General features: G+C 36.9%; 2 protein-coding genes across 3 annotated transcripts in view; both read right to left on the bottom strand.

Annotated features, from left to right (window-relative positions):
• arhgap46b (Rho GTPase activating protein 46b) overlaps positions 1-6,081 on the bottom strand; it is a 90,640-nt gene extending 84,559 nt beyond the window's left edge. The window contains exon 1 of the mRNA XM_051880757.1: positions 5,894-6,081. Within this exon, the coding sequence (XP_051736717.1) occupies positions 5,894-5,907 (14 nt within the window). The 5' untranslated portion in view covers positions 5,908-6,081. The remainder of the gene's footprint in view (positions 1-5,893) is intronic.
• Positions 6,082-8,914: 2,833 nt separating this feature from the next.
• LOC127504699 (uncharacterized) lies at positions 8,915-17,806 on the bottom strand. 2 transcript variants are annotated; one of them, XM_051879615.1, is made up of 3 exons: positions 17,664-17,806; positions 16,337-16,461; positions 8,915-11,166 (listed from the first exon to the last, which is right to left on the bottom strand). In XM_051879615.1, the coding sequence occupies exons 2-3, from the start codon at positions 16,452-16,454 to the stop codon at positions 10,523-10,525; spliced, it is 762 nt and encodes a 253-aa protein (XP_051735575.1). In that variant the 5' UTR covers positions 16,455-16,461; positions 17,664-17,806; the 3' UTR covers positions 8,915-10,522. The 2 variants fall into 2 exon arrangements, 1 of the variants encoding a protein (XP_051735575.1); XR_007927429.1 differs by lacking the exons at positions 16,337-16,461; positions 17,664-17,806 and adding an exon at positions 11,661-14,848 and having other exon boundaries at positions 10,923-11,166.
• Positions 17,807-19,495: the final 1,689 nt, after the last annotated feature.

The following is a 19,495-nucleotide window of genomic DNA, read 5'->3' as shown; positions in this document are numbered from 1 at the left end:
GGTATTAGTCGGTCAGTTGCAGAAAAAAAAAAAAACTCAGCAGGAAGTGGCGAAATCACGCAGTCTGTAATGGACAGATTGTTAACGGCAGGAAATACAAACATTTGACTATCACTCATCATTCATCAACCTCAAATTTGGCTCATCACTTGAAACATGTAAGTGCATGTACTTTACAAGTCCGCTCGCTCTAATGTTAACCTAGATAAATGTGCGCTATTATTTGGTGCACATCCAATGAGCCGCTTTTCCACCGAAAGGTTCTTAGAATGGTAAGAAACGGTTCCAGTTGTGTTTCCACTTGAGCCTGGTATGGCACAGCATGATTACAAATCGCTCTTGGCCCAGGATTGTGCTGGTAGAATCCGTGAAGTGACGTCGTGACTCAGGATTGGTCACTTGTTTGTTGCCTGGCTACCAGTTTCGGTCATTATATAGTTCTCATATCATCAGTAAACCGTTGCATTACCAAGGCAACGACTGACACCTTTGTATTAGATTCCAAAGAGCGGCTGTTACCAGCCCCACAGTGGGAAATGAAACCATAACCGTACCAGCTGGCCCGGATTGGCACAGTATGGAACGGTTATGCAATGAGAACCGTTCAGCCCGACGGTGGAAAAGCGGCTCAAGTGTTTGTGTGGAGAGCACTCTCACTGCATGACATGGAGGCGCCGGTGCGATCACTTGCATTTAACTTAAAATACTCCGTAATTTTTGGTCACACAGATAAGAATAATCCAACATTTGAAACTGTAAATAGTTTGCTTTTATTTCTGTAAACTTACAATAACAACAAAACGTTGTTTTTTTGTAAAATAATGAAAACAAACAGGATGTGCTTTCTGCCGTCTCGGTCTCAAGTGAACTTGAGCGCACCACAAAAATGAACCGAAACTCAGCGTTTACTTGCCTCACAGACAAGAGAAATATATCTATAGACAGCTTGAAATGTCTACTTTTAAATGAACCAATTCAAATTTAAAATAAATGTTCTCAGATTATGTAATCCATATGAAACGTGCATATAGGCGCATCCACTACTGCGGAGATGACGAGTCAGCATCGTCAACTTCATTTCTGCAGATGAAAACACACAAAACACTAGTTTATCAATAAATTATTAAAATGTTCAGAAGTTCATTAAAACGTTCACGCCACATTCATAATCATTACATTTGCCTGTGCTCTGCTGCAAGTTTTATGCATGCTCTTGAGTGCTGATTAGGCTATGTATTATATATAGGCGATTAAAGACTCATTATTATGATTTATATGGTTTATTAATATAAACACGTGATCAGTCGACTAATCGCTTAAATGGACTACTAGTCGACTAGAAAAATCCTTATTCGAGGGCAGCCCTACTATATACTATCAGTGTTGTTATTATTGACTAAAACTATTAAAATCATTTTAGTTATTTTGAAATAAAGCTGAAATAAAATATAATATTAATATTAAATTAAATGAAAAACTTAAAAAAAACAAAACAAAAAAAACAATTAAAAATGGTGCTTTGGCAATATAGGAAGTTTAAGTACTAAAATTACAAAAAATAGAAGTGACATACAAATAAATAAAAGCTAATCAAAAACTAATAAACATGCAGGACATGACACGGACATGACATGCAGGAAAAAAATTGTAGGCTAAATCGTGCACACGATTTATTAATTCGTTCCCTCGATTTACTAAAACGTGCGTACGATTTATATTTCGTTCCCTCGATTTACTAAAACTTGCGCATGATTTATAAATCGAGGGAACGAAATAGTAAATTGTGCGTACGTTTTAGTAAATTGTGCGCACGATTTAGTAAATCGAGCTAACGAATTAGTAAATCGTGTGCACGATTTAATTTTTTTTACTTGAATGTCATGTAATAAAAATGTCCATATAAAAATGACAAAAGCACATAACAAAATTGATAAGCTAAAATGAAAAAAATTAAAATATAAAAAAATAAATCTATAAAAATAAACACTATAATAGAACGTATATACTAAAATAAAAATGTATACTACATATATACAGTGTATTTTACTGATAACCGGGGTAGTTAGGTTAGTAAAAAAAGTTTTAGCTACCATTTTCAAAACCAGCTACAGAGCTTCCTTAAGACTGATATATATATATATAAAATTTTGCCTGGACTCTAACAGGAGCAAGTGGTTGCTGCGAGATTCAAACAAACATCATGTTTCTTATTTAAACAGCAAGCCAAATCAAACAACAGTAAAAGAAATCAATCAATCAACCATAATCATCATCATCATCATCATCATTATACAACAGTATTTGCCTGATCTGGTCATGTAAGTCAGAGATGTGCTCCTGACATCGAGAAAGACACATTGCCAGTTCTCTGGTAAAACCCACAAAGGTCCCATGTTTAAAGTCTTCTAAAGCAGGACACAGTGGGAAGAGTTTCCCAAATGGGCCAACAGGAAGACTCCACCGGGAGAGGCAGCTTTGTGTTTTGTTTGAGCCTCTCTCCAGCAATACTACAAGTGAATGGAGGAGCAGGCCAAGATATATCATCTCACAAACAAACCCTACAGTTACAGCTGAGCCGAGTTTGGATTGAACACACACCCACAAACTCATTTTCCATCTGATCTGGCCCACATCTATCACAAATGGCCATTTAATATTCAACAATCTTTCTGCCATTCCATATTAAGTCTTAAAAACGGCAAACACAACTAACATCTGCTCAAAAGATTTACTCCTAAACTTCAACTTCATATAATATGCACGTATTAATAAATATAGACTGGAGAAGAAAAAGCCAAAACCTCTTAATAGAGGTCAGAACCAGTGAAACATCTTGATGTTTTCATCAGGGATGAGGAATTTGGTTTGGGTTCCTCAGATGTTTTCTAGTCATGCCAAGCCAATTTGTATTTTCATCTGAGAAGATCCAAAAAGCAACTAGTAATTAAGGCTTTCCCGCAAACCAATAAGAGCTCCAACATTTCTTTCAAGCAACTACAAAGTTAGTTAAATGCTGCTACAGCAACACAGAGATGATTGGGTAAGACTGTTGACTGTTTTGGTGATGGGAAACATCCATCTGCTGGCAGTGTAAACAGCAGAAAGCAAGATGTGTTAAAGTGGCACATAACAAACGCATTTCTTTACAAGTGATACTATCAATTTTAACACAGCAACCCCAATCACATCTTTGATGGACACATGGATGAGGGTACATAGTTTTAATAGTTACAAATCCAAGTTTAAAGGGATAGTTCACCCAAAAATTTAAATTATCCCATGATTTACTTACCCTCAAGCTATCCTAGGTGTATATGACTATCTTCTTTCAGACGAACACAATCGGAGATATATTTAAAAATATCCTTCCAAATATCTCCTCCAAGCTTTATAATGATTGTGAATGGGGTCCACATTTTGAAGCAAAAATAAAATGCATCCATCCATAATAAAAGTAATCCATACGGCTTAAAACTTTATAAATTCAAATAACTAGCTTCCGGCGGACGACCGAGGCGTACGGCTGTCTGTTGGAAGCTAGTTATTATAGTTAATAAAGATTTAAATATGAATATTTCTTACAAAAACCCATCGCTTCGCTTCAGAAGGCCTTTATTAACCCCCTGGAGCCGTATGGATTACTTTTATTATGGATGGATGCATATTTATTTATTTTTTTTGGCTTCAAAATGTGGCCCCCCGTTCACAACCATTATAAACCTTGGAAGAACAAGGATATTTGTAAATATATCGCCGATTGTGTTCGACTGAAAGAAGATAGTCATATACACCTAGGATGGCTTGAGGGTGAGTAAATCATGGGGTAATATTCATTTTTGGGTGAACTATCCCTTTAAAAGAAGTAATTTACCCATTTTCTGACTTTTTTTTTTTTTTTTTTTGCATGGAAAACAGCAATTTGGACATTCTTCAAAATATCTCTGTGTTTTACAGAAGAAAAACATTTTGGTTTACAATAAAAAAAAAGAGTGAGAAAATAATTTTAGAATTTTCATTTTTCATTATTCCTTATTAGTTAACTAATTCATAAATACTTGATGCATGGACAACTAAGTGTGAGAGCAATTGGGACACATGATCAAACTTTCAGTCTCCAGAGTCCAGTCTAATAGTAACTCCATCCATATGGCTTTGTGAATATTTCAATAGTTCAGAAAAGCTGTCAGTGTTTGTCCTGGCTTCAGAGGAGGTGTTCTGAGAATGCAAAGGGATATGGCATTGCAACATGATTAATAAAACATGTCAAAATCCATCCTATTAACTTCAATAAGGCTGACACATGGAAGACGACACTGGGCCAGACTGCAACAGCCGCATCACATCTGTTCATCAATTGACCCTACTAATCAATCCACCATTGGTCTGCACATATAATATGGATCACAGAGGCTTTTTTTTTTTGATGTCATAACGTCCATCAAAATATAGTTCAGGTCTAGGGGTGGGAGACATGACAAATCTTATATCACGATATGGGTCTTTTTATTATGAGTTTTCTTTCTCAACTGTTTGCATTCATTTAAGACATAAATGACTGTGTTTAAGAGAATACTCACAAAGATGGGCATTTTGCCACATAAATGTGTGTATTTGACCATTCAAGGTAGCAAAAAGAACTCATTTCAGTACTCACATGCTCAATGAGCAGCAGCTTTATGTGCGTGTGTTTCCAGTGTGCGCTTAGAAACCATCGTGGGCAAATAGTGAAATGAGTTCACTTTCACTGCTCATTGCACTTGAACGGTTTAAAATCACTTGTTTTTAAACTGTAAGGCTTAAAAACATATTCAAATGATACTTTTTCATGATGGCACAGTCCGCACTACGGCAACATCACTTGAGCGTAACCACGACAGAGATGATAATCCAAAATTTCTACCAGTTGACAAATTTTTACCGGTTTACCAGTATATTGCCCACCTCTATTCAGGTGTTTACATTTTAGCCGCATTAAGTATTTAATCAAACAATGACTTTAAGTGTCAATAAATTGCATTGTGCCATCTGAAGCTAATTATAAACATAAAAAATACAACAAATAAAATGTAAACAAATAATAAATAAATAATCATGTTTTTTTTAAGTAACAAAGTAGGAGGTAACAGGGTTGACAGTTTTACAGTTAATTTATCGTTATTAGCATCTTACGCAAGGTACAAAATGTGTATTATGCTGATAATATACAATTGAATGTTAATACTTCACATATCCAGTTTTCAATAATTACGTCATCATTGTAACAGTGTTGACTATTTAAAACCACCCCTACTGATAATCAAAATATAAGATAAAATTAAAAACAGAGTCACAGTGACATTTTTTTAATCTATGGATATGTAAATCAATTTAATAAGGGAAGGTTATGATGGTAACAGGGTTGACACTTAACATGGGGACACAAATTGAAGTCCTTTTAATACAATATTATGCTCACTAAAATTATTTTTTGTAAACAAAATGTCAGTTTTGCATTGGTAAAGTCATTGTTTTCATGTTCATGAGGGTTCACAAAAGTATATTTTTTTTATGTAATGACACCAAGAGTTCTTACGTTAGTTAATAATGTACATCAATTAAATCACTTTAAAATCGGAGAACAACATCATAATCGATTTCAAAGGTTTTTTTTTTACTGAACTTTGAACATATAATCACTTGTGTGGCAACATCCCGTGCATAACACCTTATCAACACAGCAACAGTATCGTCTGATGAAGTTACAGTACATTCCAGTAATGTGCCGCATATTACAATGAACAAACGTTGTTTCAATATCAAAGTTACCCACGCGATTCTCTAACAGCAAACAGAGCCGAACTGCACTGTGCAACTGCAACATATATTCACAACTCAGCAAAATGATCCGTCTTACCTTCTGTCAGCCATGTTCCTCACATTGTTTGGACTAATGGGAGTGAAAGCAGTGAGATGTGTCCTCTGGCAGAAAATGAGCAGACTGCACTGAGTCTGTGAAAGTGGATTTCAGGCTTTCTGTCCCGCTGGAGTTTGAGACAGACAGTGGAGTGGGTTATTCCCCCGCCCTCTTCAGTTTGGGACATGCTCGAGTTATCTGATCTCTACTGCAGCCTGCTGTAGTTTCATTGAAGCGGAATAATCGCTCACACAGTCGGTGCGCATCGTTCGAGGAGTGGCGCCATCTGCTGGCGAGTCAAAGCGGTACAAGCTGCCCGCTGTTTTACTATGGCGCTAGTTCACAAGTACAGTAAATGCAAATAGTTGGTGGGGTTCATTTTAGTCTACTGTAGAGGATAATACTCTTAATTTATTGTGATAATTATAATATAAAAATTAATAAATATCACTCGAGGAAGAGTGTTGTTTAGAGTATCAGTATAATTTGCAAGCATGGCTTTAAGTTGTGAATAGGCTTTTCTGAATCTTCTCTGTTGTGAATAATGGTGCGTTCAAGTCCTCCTGGAGAGTTTGTATTTCCGAGTTGGGAAGTCGTGTTTACGACGTCAGGCGCGTTTATTGCTGCCTTCGCGTACTATAGGAAATTTTATACTTCTTAAGTCGTGAGTACAGCTTATCGCATTCAAGTTTTGACATAAGATTGCGTTCATGTGCAATTTTTTTACCTAGGAAACTCGTATTTACGACAATTCCGAGAGCATGTGAAGGCAGGACTTTCATCGGAGAAAGATGCCGATGTATCTTCTCTGCCTTCACGTGCTCTCGGAATTATCGTAAATACGAGTTTCAAGTAAAAATTGCACACGAACGCCCTCCCGTTTCGAAAGTTGAAATGCGATGAGCTCGTAATCACGACTTCAGAAGTGGGAATTGTCGAATTTCCGATAGCACGTGAAGGCAGCATTAACAACGACACAAAATGCAGCGTTTTTTTGTTTTGTTTTGTTTTGTTTTTTTGTTTACTCTACTTCAAGAAAATTAAGAACAAAGAATGTGCATCAGGCATGTTTTGTTTTTTTATGTTTTTAATTAATTTAGGAAACCACTGTAAACTTTATCGTTACATACAGGTGCTGGTCAATTAGAATATCATCAAAAAGTTGATTTATTTCACTAATTCCATTCAAAAAGTGAAACTTGTATATTCATTCATTACACACAGACTGATATATTTCAAATGTTTATTTCTTTTAATTTTGATGATTATAACAGACAACTAAGGAAAATCCCAAATTCAGTATCTCAGAAAATTAGAATATTACTTAAGACCAACACAATGAAAGGATTTTTAGAAATCTTGGCCAACTGAAAAGTATGAACATGAAAAGTATGAGCATGTACAGCACTCAATACTTAGTTGGGGCTCCTTTTGCCTGAATTACTGCAGCAATGCGGCGTGGCATGGAGTCGATCAGTCCGTGGCACTGCTCAGGTGTTATAAGAGCCCAGGTTGCTCTGATAGTGGCCTTCAGCTCTTCTGCATTGTTGGGTCTGGCATATCGCATCTTCCTCTTCACAATACCCCATAGATTTTCTATGGGGTTACGGTCAGGCAAGTTTGCTGGCCAATTAAGAACAGGGATACCATGGTCCTTAAACCAGGTACTGGTAGCTTTGGCACTGTGTGCAGGTGCCAAGTCCTGTTGGAAAATGAAATCTGCATCTCCATAAAGGTGGTCAGCAGCAGGAAGCATGAAGTGCTCTAAAACTTCCTGGTATACGGCTGCGTTGACCTTGGACCTCAGAAAACACAGTGGACCAACACCAGCAGATGGCATGGCACCCCAAACCATCACTGACTGTGGAAACTTTACACTGGACCTCAAGCAACGTGGATTGTGTGCCTCTCCTCTCTTCCTCCAGACTCTGATTTCCAAAGGAAATGCAACATAACATACATACGTTATATATAAGCATACATAACTTTGGACCACTCAGCAGCAGTCCAGTCCTTTTTGTCTTTAGCCCAGGCGAGACGCTTCTGACGCTGTCTGTTGTTCAAGAGTGGCTTGACACAAGGAATGCGACAGCTGAAACCCATGTCTTGCATACGTCTGTGCGTAGTGGTTCTTGAAGCACTGACTCCAGCTGCAGTCCACTCTTTGTGAATCTCCCCCACATTTTTGAATGGGTTTTGTTTCACAATCCTCTCCAGGGTGCAGTTATCCCTACTGCTTGTACACTTTTTTCTACCACATCTTTTCCTTTCCTTCGCCTCTCTATTAATGTGCTTGGACACAGAGCTCTGTGAACAGCCAGCCTCTTTTGCAATGACCTTTTGTGTCTTTCCCTCCTTGTGCAAGGTGTCAATGGTCGTCTTTTGGACAACTGTCAAGTCAGCAGTCTTCCCCATGATTGTGTAGCCTACAGAACTAGACTGAGAGACCATTTAAAGGCCTTTGCAGGTGTTTTGAGTTAATTAGCTGATTAGAGTGTGGCACCAGGTGTCTTCAATATTAAACCTTTTCACAATATTCTAATTTTCTGAGATAGTGAATTTGGGATTTTCCTTAGTTGTCAGTTATAATCATCAAAATTAAAAGAAATAAACATTTGAAATATATCAGTCTGTGTGTAATGAATGAATATAATATACAAGTTTCACTTTTTGAATGGAATTAGTGAAATAAATCAACTTTTTGATGATATTCTAATTATATGACCAGCACCTGTATATCCGAGTGAAATAGGAAAAATAAGAAAAAATGTAGGGCGGGACTTGATTTTGGCCACGGGGAATTGATTGGATGGTTATGGTTTGCTACTGGTGGATCTCATATGAGTGACAGGTTGTCCCAGCCTTGTGCCAGTAAAAACATCATCAGAGAAGAGAGACTTTACTGCAAGAGGGAGGGGAAGTTATTTTGATTAAAATTATCTATCAATCCCCTTTGTGTGATATCATAACACAAGGCACAAACTTGTTGGGTTATGAAAAGAAAAAACAGTAACAAAGCAATTTGGGCATTCAACACTTTATTCACAAAGTAATGAGCACTATCAAATGTTCACTGGTAACCCAAAACAAAAATATAGGTATGATAAATCTATAGAACTGTACAAGACTTTGTTAAAACCATCTCATCTCTTTTAAATTTCAAAAACAGCCATCCCTTTGAAAGTGCCAAAGGAAAATTTCTCCTCTGCTCCAAGTTGGCTCCTATCCTCCAGTATCTACACAGTACATCTTTACAATAATTATGATGGTTCTTAAAACAACCATAAACAATCTCAGACAAAACTGCTTTTACAGCCACGAGAGGTGAGGGGTGGATGTTGTACATTGATATGAAATTTATGTGAACACAATGACCTGTACTGATGAAGTATCCAAGAGTAAATGGACTGATCAGGGATCAGATTACCCTCTTGAACATTATAATCTCAATCACAATCATGTAAGAACCCAACTGATTTCAAAACAGGGATGAAACAATTTGGGAAGGTGGATTAATAATTTAAACAATCTCAGATACATCACCATAAAAAAAAAAAAAAAAAATTAATATGTGTATTAAAGAACTGTTAAAATTATGCTGCATAAATAATAAAATCTGAAGCTGGAGTGATGTCTGTTTATGTCTGGCGGCCAGTTTCACTTTAAATGTGTAGTAAAAATATCCTTTAACCATTTACATTGCAAACACACATTAAAATACATACATCCATTTCATATATTTGCTCTGATATTAGTAGCAATGTGTATAGCAAAAAGTTTAAGAACAAGGTATGGTTACAAATATGGCGTGGCAAAATTTATTTCTCAGTGTGCTTGGGGGAGAAAACATACATTTTTGTCAAACACAAATAATGACCGATACATCAAATGAACCATTTTTTCTCTTTCTTTTTTGTGTTCATTGGTTCAACTTATAATGCTGCAACAAGCAGCAACTTGCAAGAAATTTAAACTTGTCAAACAAATTGTCCAATACTTAAGCATAAACAAAATAATATACACTGGGAGCAACAAATGAAATCAGAAAGCTTCAATTTATCACACTCATATTCACTTTTGACTTAGGTGTAGCATGTTCACACACTCATACAACACACACATTCGCCATTGACCTATCTGAGGTGATGTTCAGTGAAGTTGTAAGGCTGTAGGACAATGTCCCACAAAGTGAGACACCTTCTGGAGACTCCAAGCAAGAGAGAAGCAGCCATCATCAAGGAATGTGGTGCAAAACTGTTTTCAAACTGAATCAAGTATGAACGGACGAAAAAACTCATTCCCAAGTTCCCAAGTTTTACTGATATGAATTTTAACCCCCAACCTTCCATAACCCCTTCAAAAAAAGATAAATGAATAAAAACAGTGAAGAATCTTTCTAAGTTAAAAGATATGTTCAAAGCCTAGCCTATCTCATGGACAAGTTGAAAAACATTCTGTAGCTGGAAATGCCACTGGGTGTCGCCGCGCTTCTGAGGCCAGTCGATAATGGAGCAAGGGAAAGATAAAATAAACCGAAGGACTGTATGCTGGCATTAAACCTCCACTTTCTTCACTTCCGTCAAGTCTTTCTGACGAGGGACAGTATGAGAGAGGAATATTACATGAGAGTCAATCCGTTTTCTGCAAAATGTCATTGCAGTCGCAGTGGGTGGAGCTTAACTTTCCTGTCCGTCTTTCAACAAACTCCTCTTCCTCCTCATCGCCGTCCCTCCCTTCTCTTTGTCTGTCCCCTTTCAGTTCTCCAAGAGGAGCGTCCCAGCCCGCATTGTCCATCTGCGACCTGACAGGTCGCGTGGGATGTGATGAAGACGAAGGAGAAGAAGAAGAAGAAGAAGAAGAAGAAGAGGGACGTTCCTGTTGGTTCAGCCCAAAAGCATCTCTCAAAACCTCAGCACCAGCCTCCTTCAATAAAAGAGCGGGTGTGGCCAAAGTGGTCAGGTAGATGGCTGAAGTGGATTGGCTGGAGGACACCAGGGCGTGGCCTCTCCCTGTTTGTTCGTCTTTGGGGCGGGGCGGAGAGTACGGCTGGTTGTCGTTGCTGAGGAGCGTGAACATGTGGTCCACGGAGCGGCTGAAATGAGCCCAGTCCTCGAGGCTGAGGGTGAAGTTGAGTTTGAGATCGTAGGCGTGCTCATCAAGTCTGTACAAAGGTTCAAGTTCGGACCAGTTCGACTCGCCGGGAAACAGGTCGGTGTCTTCCGGGATGTCCTCGTTCCATGAGTTATCCTTCCCATCCTTCCCATATCTGTCCTCTGTGGGGGAACATCACACACACAAGCACGGCCACAACAATTACACATTTGCGTTTAGCGACAAAACGATTTAAGGCACTCATTAAAAGTGGATGCATCAAAATGGAGATGGATGCTTGTGATTTCATGTTAAATGGAAAAACAGAAAATATAAACAACAATGGAAAACCCTGAAAAGGATGGTGACGGCAGGAAGAACGTAAATGTCTCAGGCAGCGAGTGAGATGAGGTGAAGATGATGGGGGCATGTGGAGGGAATCTTCCCTCGTGCTCAGAAACAAAACTGTTTTTGTTTTTTTGTTTTTCCCAAACAGTTTCCATGCAGATAGACGCCTCTACAAACTAATCAAGCTATCATGCAGGCCAGGCAGAACTAAATGCATTCAAGAGAAAGGAAATTAAAGAGAGAGCGAGAGAACGGTGATTCAGACAAGGTAGTGGCTTGGTGGCATTGTATCCTATGGACGAGAAGCAGAATTATTGTCCAAACTCACAGCGATTTGGAGACAGGCTTCCTCACTTTAGGCCATTTCCGGCGCTGAAACTGCCTAATGCGACAAGCAACGATAAGACAAACTGTTACCCCGCCCACAAACTCAAGCATGTGATAGACAGAGCCAATCAGAGAACTCAGAGGCTTTCACATACACACATCAAAACCCAAGGCTGAATACATGCAAGGCACAGTATAGGGCAAGAGAGAGGGAGACAAAACAAGAGAGACAAAGACAGAGAGAGAGAGAGAGTACAGAATCTGAAGGAGAAGACATCTGATCTGTCAAGGAAGTAACTGTGAACTTAAATGTTTGCAGATGGTCAGTCAAGATGTTTGTAAAAACTAACTATTAGCTTACACATGACAGTTCAAATGTTTGGGGTTGGTATGATTTTTTAATGTTTTTGAAATGTGCACAAAGGCAGCATTTATTTGATGAAAAATACAGTAAAAATAGTAATTTTGTGAAATATTATTATAATTCAAAATAACTGTTTTCTATCTGAATATATTTTAAAATGTAATTTATCCTTGTGATGCAAAGCTGAATTTTCAGCATCATTACTCCAGTCTTCAGAGTCATGTGATCCTTCAGAAATCATTCTAATATGCTGATTTGCTGCTCAATGAACATTTTTATTATTATTATCAATGTTGAAAACAGTTGTGCTGCTTATGTGCTGCTTTTGATCAATTTAATGTGTACTTGCTGAACAATTGTATTTAAAAAATCTTACTGAACCCACATTTTTGAACAATAGTGTGATACAAAAGTATAATATGTGATATTACATTATCTTTAGGCTGGGGATTTGATAATCATATAATCTCTTTCAGTTTCTTGAAATCCATTTGGCATGCATAAAATTTATAGATTTCATTTATTTATTTTTAGTGGACACATTTTCTGTTTGAACTGGCAGACTGAAATTAAAACTTCCCGTATTTATGCTGTCAGTTACTATAAAAAAAAATAATTTCAACTTGTTCCTCAGTTTGTAAAAACAACTTTTATTGACAGTAAAAGTTATCACATTCACTTATTAATCGGTGCCACCATTTACTGATTTTAGTTTTTTTCTCCCCATTCTTATATCTGATAAATTTATCGGTCAACCTCTAAAAATGAGCAGAAATTGTGTTTACAGTAAAGCCCTTACAATGGAAGTCTGTGGGGCAAGAACAGGATACTTGGTGCTCGGTACCTCACTTAATACATGCAAGGACACCAGAAAGAGACTTTACATGGAGAAACTGCCACCTAAAGGTTAGTCCACCTACACAGTAGTCTCTCCAGTTAAGGACATTTTAGTCAGCTTTACAGCTTAATCACAGGCCCTGTTTCCACCTGGTATTAAGATGTGTTTTGGTCGATCGGATCACAAGTGGACGAAGGAGACACATTCCCGTTTACACCTGGTGTTTTAATCTGTCTCTTTTGTCCACTTTCAACCACTTCTGTCCTGATTTCTTTGAGGGGAGGGTCTATGGATGGGTAGATGTATGGTTTTATTCAGATCTTTTGATCTAATGGACAAAATAAGCTAGCGCAATTTACATATGAACACTACCGGAGACAACAGAAAAACATAGAGATCATCAGCTTTCGTTTCTGCTCTCACAGCCACAAGACCCCGCTGAATATGCTGAGTGTGTGTTAGAAATCAGGACTGGTGAGAGAACATTGTGTTTGGTACATTTTTGCCTTCAAATCTGTTGTTAAAATGTTTATGCATTAAGTCAGTAGGAGGAGAGTAGAAGGTCTTTATTGGCTGTTCACACACAATCGACCACATGAGCGTGAAAGTGGTCGAAAGTGGACACGCTTTACACCCCGTTTACACCTGTATTTAGCGTCATCCACTTGTGATCTGATCAACCAAAACACATCTTAATACCAGGTGGAAACAGGACCACAGTGCTAATTTTGACAGATTTAACTGCTGTGACATATAATATGTCTTTATTTATCTTAAAACTAAATAAATCCACTTCTCATATAGAAACAAGATCTTCTTTTGAATTAATGATGTATGCATTCTTTATAACAACTTGCATTCAACATTCATCATTCTTTGAAGCAGACATATTTAATTGTATAAATTAAAATAGATTAATCCTTATTAAAGCTATTAAAGTTATTCAGTCAAGAACACTGAGTGATTTCTCTTTTTCTTTTGTTGTTTGAATAACATTAATAACGGACAGCAGCAGGCTATTAGGCTGCTTTCACTTTAAGACCGAATGCACGGATCCAATACACTGATACACATCCGATATCCTCCCAACTGTTTACATTCACTTACGTGAATACTCGCCAAAACAGACATTTTGACCTAATTTTGTGTGTATTTGTCCATTCAAGTGTGAAAAGACGCGAAAGAGAGCTCAATTCAGTACTCGTGTGCTGACGTCTGCGGCTTTCTGTGTGAAAAAACTGGACTGAATTGAGCTGGACTGAACCGAACAGAAAACCGGATTGAATTGAGCTCTCTTTCGCGTCATCACACTTTTTCAGATTTATCTATACGTCTGCTCTTTCTCCCAGATGTTTATGCCAACTTATGTCCCGCTGGGTAGATCAGCACGTTACAATTCAAATGTACGCATCATCTCCCACGCAGGTAGATGATGCTGTTGAAAATGTCAATAGATTTTTGTCATAGTTTTTTTCATTCATTACTGTTTTTAAGTTATAGTCTCGTTTTCGTCAGTGAAATTATTAGTCAACAAAATTAACACTGCTCAATCAACACAAATTTTTTGTACAGAAGAATTAATAGCTTTAAAAAATACATGCTGCACATTTTTGTTTTAAACTCTCCAGACTTCCATTGTAAGAGCATAACTGCATACATTCGGTTTTTATTTTTACAAACTGAAGTCAAGATTGTTTTCTACAGTGGAGCTTAACCTAGAATGTTTTTTTAACAGCAAACTGACATCAAATCAGTTAAAGTTTCTACGTCTTCCTCTGTGACAGAGAGGTCTTCTCCTTGATTTCACATTGAGGAGTGAATTCCTGTGATGCCTTTAGGTGTGTGTGATGTGCATCAGACTACTTTAACATTCACGTTTAAGCTTCAAGCTGTCTACAACAGAACTGCAGAAGTGGATTAGTATCTTCATCCAAAATAATCTCACAATAACCTTCTAGTCTAAAATGGGGTTAAATTCATTTGGCAGTGATACCTGTATTCATCATAGCTGCTTCTCTCTTTACCCCCTGAAGAAGAGACAATATCATTAGTTAGAGAGTGTAAGAACAATGATTTAAGATCCTCAGGAAAGCATCACTGGAAAAACAACTCTGGGCTTCTGACCATGGGTCATGTGGAAGGTCGCAGTGCCAAGATAAGGATTATGAATGAAGTCGCAAAGTGTCAGGCAAAGCTAGCTTGAATAAAAGAGCTTGATAAAAGTCATCTTTCGAAAAATAATGAATCTGCAGATGTAGAGTATTATTGTTCATCTTGAGCGGACAAGTTGCTATTCTGATCCCTTTCAGATGATTTTTATAGTATACATAATAAAATACTTTTTATATGTTTTGTAAAACAGCGGTTCTCAAACAGGTCTGTTCAAAAAAGCAGGACATCAGGAATAAACCATGCTAAATGTAAATTATAAAAGTTCAACTAACAATATAATTGTGCAGAGTTAGCAAGAGATAAATAGATTTATCAACTTTTAAAAGGAAGAAAAAAGCAATTCCCATGCCTGCTAATGTCAAAGGTCAAGTGTCTAAAAAAACTCTACAACATTTTTGTGCGAATGTATCATTTTACCAAATAATGCAGATACTAATGTGAACAGGTTGCATAATGCAAAAGTTTGGGGTCAATAAGATTGTTGTTGTTGTTTTTAAAAAATAATAAAAAAAATTATTGGCTGCTGAAAATTCAGCTTAGCATTACAGGAATAAATTACATTTTAAAATATTTTAAAATAGAAAACTTCACACTATTTCACAATGTTTTTACTTTATGTTTGATTAAATAAATAAATGCAAATGTTAAAAAAAATTACCGACCCCAAACTTGTATTTAAAAATAATCAAAAAATAAATGTTCTGTTCATCCTTTCTATGCTAAGAAGTTCATGCTAATATAAATCACATTTTAAGTTTTTACTCTACTCTCGCATTTTAATGCGACCTTTTGAGATATTTAATCAGATCGCAAGCACTGGTGAATTTTAATGTGACACAAGCTGTCCTTGAGTTCATTTTGAATGAATCAATAAGTGAATCAATAAATGTGCCTCTTCTGTTTTTATCACTTCTGCTGAAAACGAATTTCAATCACATCCGTGAGAGTTTTGAGAGAAGGGACCTCATGTCAGATACAACTAAGGACATGGTAAGATCCTTAGACAGCATGCTGTGTGGCACATCATGTTTACCCTTCAGGACAGCAGCTCAGGAGGTGAAGGTACGAGTTTCTGTTTGCATATAAAAACAAGGAGAAAACAGGAAGCAAGGCAGGGCCAGGGATCATGTGAGGATGATGATGATGAAGATGTGATATTCCATGTCACCCTTTGCCTTCGGTCCTTTCAGTGGAAAGTATGTGTGTGTCAGTCAGTGTGTCGCAACCTCTGGGCCGGATGCCTAGCAGCTGTGTGTATGCATACAGTATAAGTGTGTGCGTCATATGAGTGTGTGAGACTCACCGATGTCGAGGCTGCGTGTGCGAGGGTTGCACTGCTTGTGTCCCTTACAGCCTCTGAGCTCCATGAGCTGAACATGCAGTTGATTGAGAACATACCGGTCCAGTGTGTTCACCTGCATTCACCAACTACGCATACATACAGAGAGAGATGCGCCATAACACAGCGATTAATACTGTACATTTCTTTTTGGTAACATTTTTGACTAAATATTTTTTTTAAATATAAAATTACATTTCACAATTTAACTTCCATAACCATTTCAATATTCATTTGGGGATTTTTTTTTTTAATTGTCAGAAATAATAATACAAAGTTTTGCTGTCATTTTCATTACACCGACCAATTATTCTCCAATATAGTTTTTTATTTTTAGAACTTAGACTATGTTCACACTGTCAGTTTTTGGGATTGACAACTGCAGTTACTTACAGGTGTGAGTCTCGAATAATTGAGTAATCTGCGGTTGTGGGTCCTGAAAATTTGCGGATGTGAGTTCGGTTATAGAATGTGGTTGTCACTCCTGTTAATACTGAACTGTGTGTGAACGTAACCATAATAAGGACTCAAATACAGGACTGACTCTTGTTTATCAAGGAGACAACAGTGTCAGCGAAGAGCTGGAAGTGAAATGTCATGTGATGTGTGAAGGAAACGAAGAAAAATAAGATAACTATCACTTGTGAGCAGAATAATTTTATTGTGCATTTCCAATCAAGCTGTAATTTTGAAAAATTATGCAAAATGTATGAATTAGTTGTGTGTATTTAGGATACATGAAATACTAGCTATAAATTTAGCCTTAGCTAGATAAAGCAGTCTGCCATTTTATTACAAAAATGTTCAAAATGCCATTCACAAGAATGTTATGAAACACAATAATCTGAGATGTGGTGGAAATGACACTATGATACATATATTCATGACTTTATAGAAGAAAACCAACCGAATTGACGAAAATTTTTATTCTTTTTTGTAAAGTTTTAAATAATAATAATAATAATAATATATATATATATATATACATATATATATATATATATATATATATACACAAGTGTAGTATTTGTAAAAAAAAAAAACAGGTGGATTTGCTCGGTCGCCATGACAGTTGCTTCAAATGGAGTGACAAACGGTGAAAAGGTAGGAGTACTGTTATCACTACAATATCACACGGCTCTCAGCCAATCAGATTCGAGAACCAGAAAGAACTATTGTATTAATATATATATACAATGCATAATATTCAGTATAATGCACTGATGAATAGTGTGCAATAGTAAACCCGGTCCATGGTGATTTCATGTTGTCTTTATATATGACCACTGACCTGATATGGATCCGTGTTGATGTCAAAGTACTCCAGAAATCCAGTGGCAAATTCACAGAACAGGAAGTTGTGTGTCTCATTAATGGTCCTCATGCACCAGTAGGTGTTGTTATTGGCACTAGTGCACGCACAAAACGGCCCCACTGAAAACAAAAAGACGCAATAGAGAGCGTCACATAGTACCAGTTCTGACTCAAAGAGAGTAGCTGTGTTTCCATACACCTATTTTTATGCACATTTTAGGATATTAGATTAAAAAAAAAAAACACCTGATGGAAATGCCAATATGCGCATAAATTCTAAAAATGCGCATAAAAAACATACGCGTTCAATTCAGGAGGACATTTTTTTATCCAATAAGAAAAAAGGGCATAAACCAAGATGGAAACATATTTACAGAATACATTTCTCTATGCGCATCAAAAAAGTCATGTGACTTTGCGCAATGGGATGGCATAACTGGACTAACCAGCAGACAGATCTCGTTGCACATCATCTGGTCATTCTGAAATGCCTAGCTAGTGTGTGTGTGTGTCTTACATGTCCAGAACGGAGCGGTCTGCCAGTGCTGGTTGTCGTGTGTGAAGCAGGTAAGGCCAGGCATGCTGCAGGTGTCATTGTTACGCAGACGCTTCAGTAACTTCCTCAGCTTCTTCCTGCGCTTTTGCTCCAGTAACAACCAGGCCTTCTTATCCTTCTCCTGTCCTTTCCTACAGAGGCAGACAAAATGATCAAAACCATAATCAACACATATGCACTCACTCACACATACATACAGCAGACACTTTTTAGGGTGACTATTACCATCTGTCTAGGGACGGTAACACTTTACTTGAAGGGGTGTGCATAAGATTGACATGACACCTTCATAATCATGACATGACACATGTCATGAATATGAAGAAGGTTTTATGCATGTTTATGACAACTGTCAGTAAGTGTCATTCGCTCAATTATGTCATTTTTAATGCAAAGATGACATTGTTTGAGATGTCTTTGTTACGACACCTTGACGTAAACCAATACTTCATAACCTGTCAGTGTCTTTGTCATGACAACTTGACATTACCAAGACAACATAACCTGTCATAAACATGACATAGCAGATTAATTATCAAACTTAAGAAACTACTTTGCTTTATGAGTTAACATTACATTACATTATTTTGGTAACACTTCAGTATAGGGAACACATATATAAACTATTAACTAGGACTTTTCCCTCAATAAACTCCTAATTTACTGCTTATAAATGTAGTTAATTGTTAAGTTTAGGTATTGGGTAGGATTAAGAATCTAGAATAAGGTCATGCAGAATAAGGTATTAATATGTGCTTAATAAGTACTAATAAATAGACAATATTCTAGTAATATGCATGCTTATAGTAATAAGCAACTAGTTAAAAAACTCTCAAAGTGTTACCATTATTTTATAACAGTGTCATCTTTTTTAAGAAATCTGAAATTGTCTATTATTTGACCTTCTAAGGAAACTTAAAAAAAAAAAAAAAACATGAAATGAAAAATATTCATGACGCTGTTATAAAATTATTTGACAGAGCATTAACACTTAATGACATTTTAATGACAAGTTCAATTTGTACCACTGAAAAAAAGTGGTCAGAAAAATATTCATGACACTATTATAATGGCCTCATGACAGCCAATGTCAAAACCAACCACATGACAGTTTAATGTAATGTTAACCCATAAAGCTAAATAATGTCAAGTTGTCATGACAAAGACACTGACAGGTTATGATGTATTGGTTCATGTCAAGTTGTCGTAACAAAGACATCTCAAACAATGTCATCTTTGCATTAAAAATGACA

This window comes from Ctenopharyngodon idella, chromosome 22, assembly GCF_019924925.1.
Source record: "Ctenopharyngodon idella isolate HZGC_01 chromosome 22, HZGC01, whole genome shotgun sequence".
In the NCBI taxonomy this organism is placed as follows: domain Eukaryota; kingdom Metazoa; phylum Chordata; class Actinopteri; order Cypriniformes; family Xenocyprididae; genus Ctenopharyngodon; species Ctenopharyngodon idella.
The sequence above is the reverse complement of the archived record's forward strand: the minus strand, read 5'-3'. Positions and strand labels throughout refer to the sequence as shown.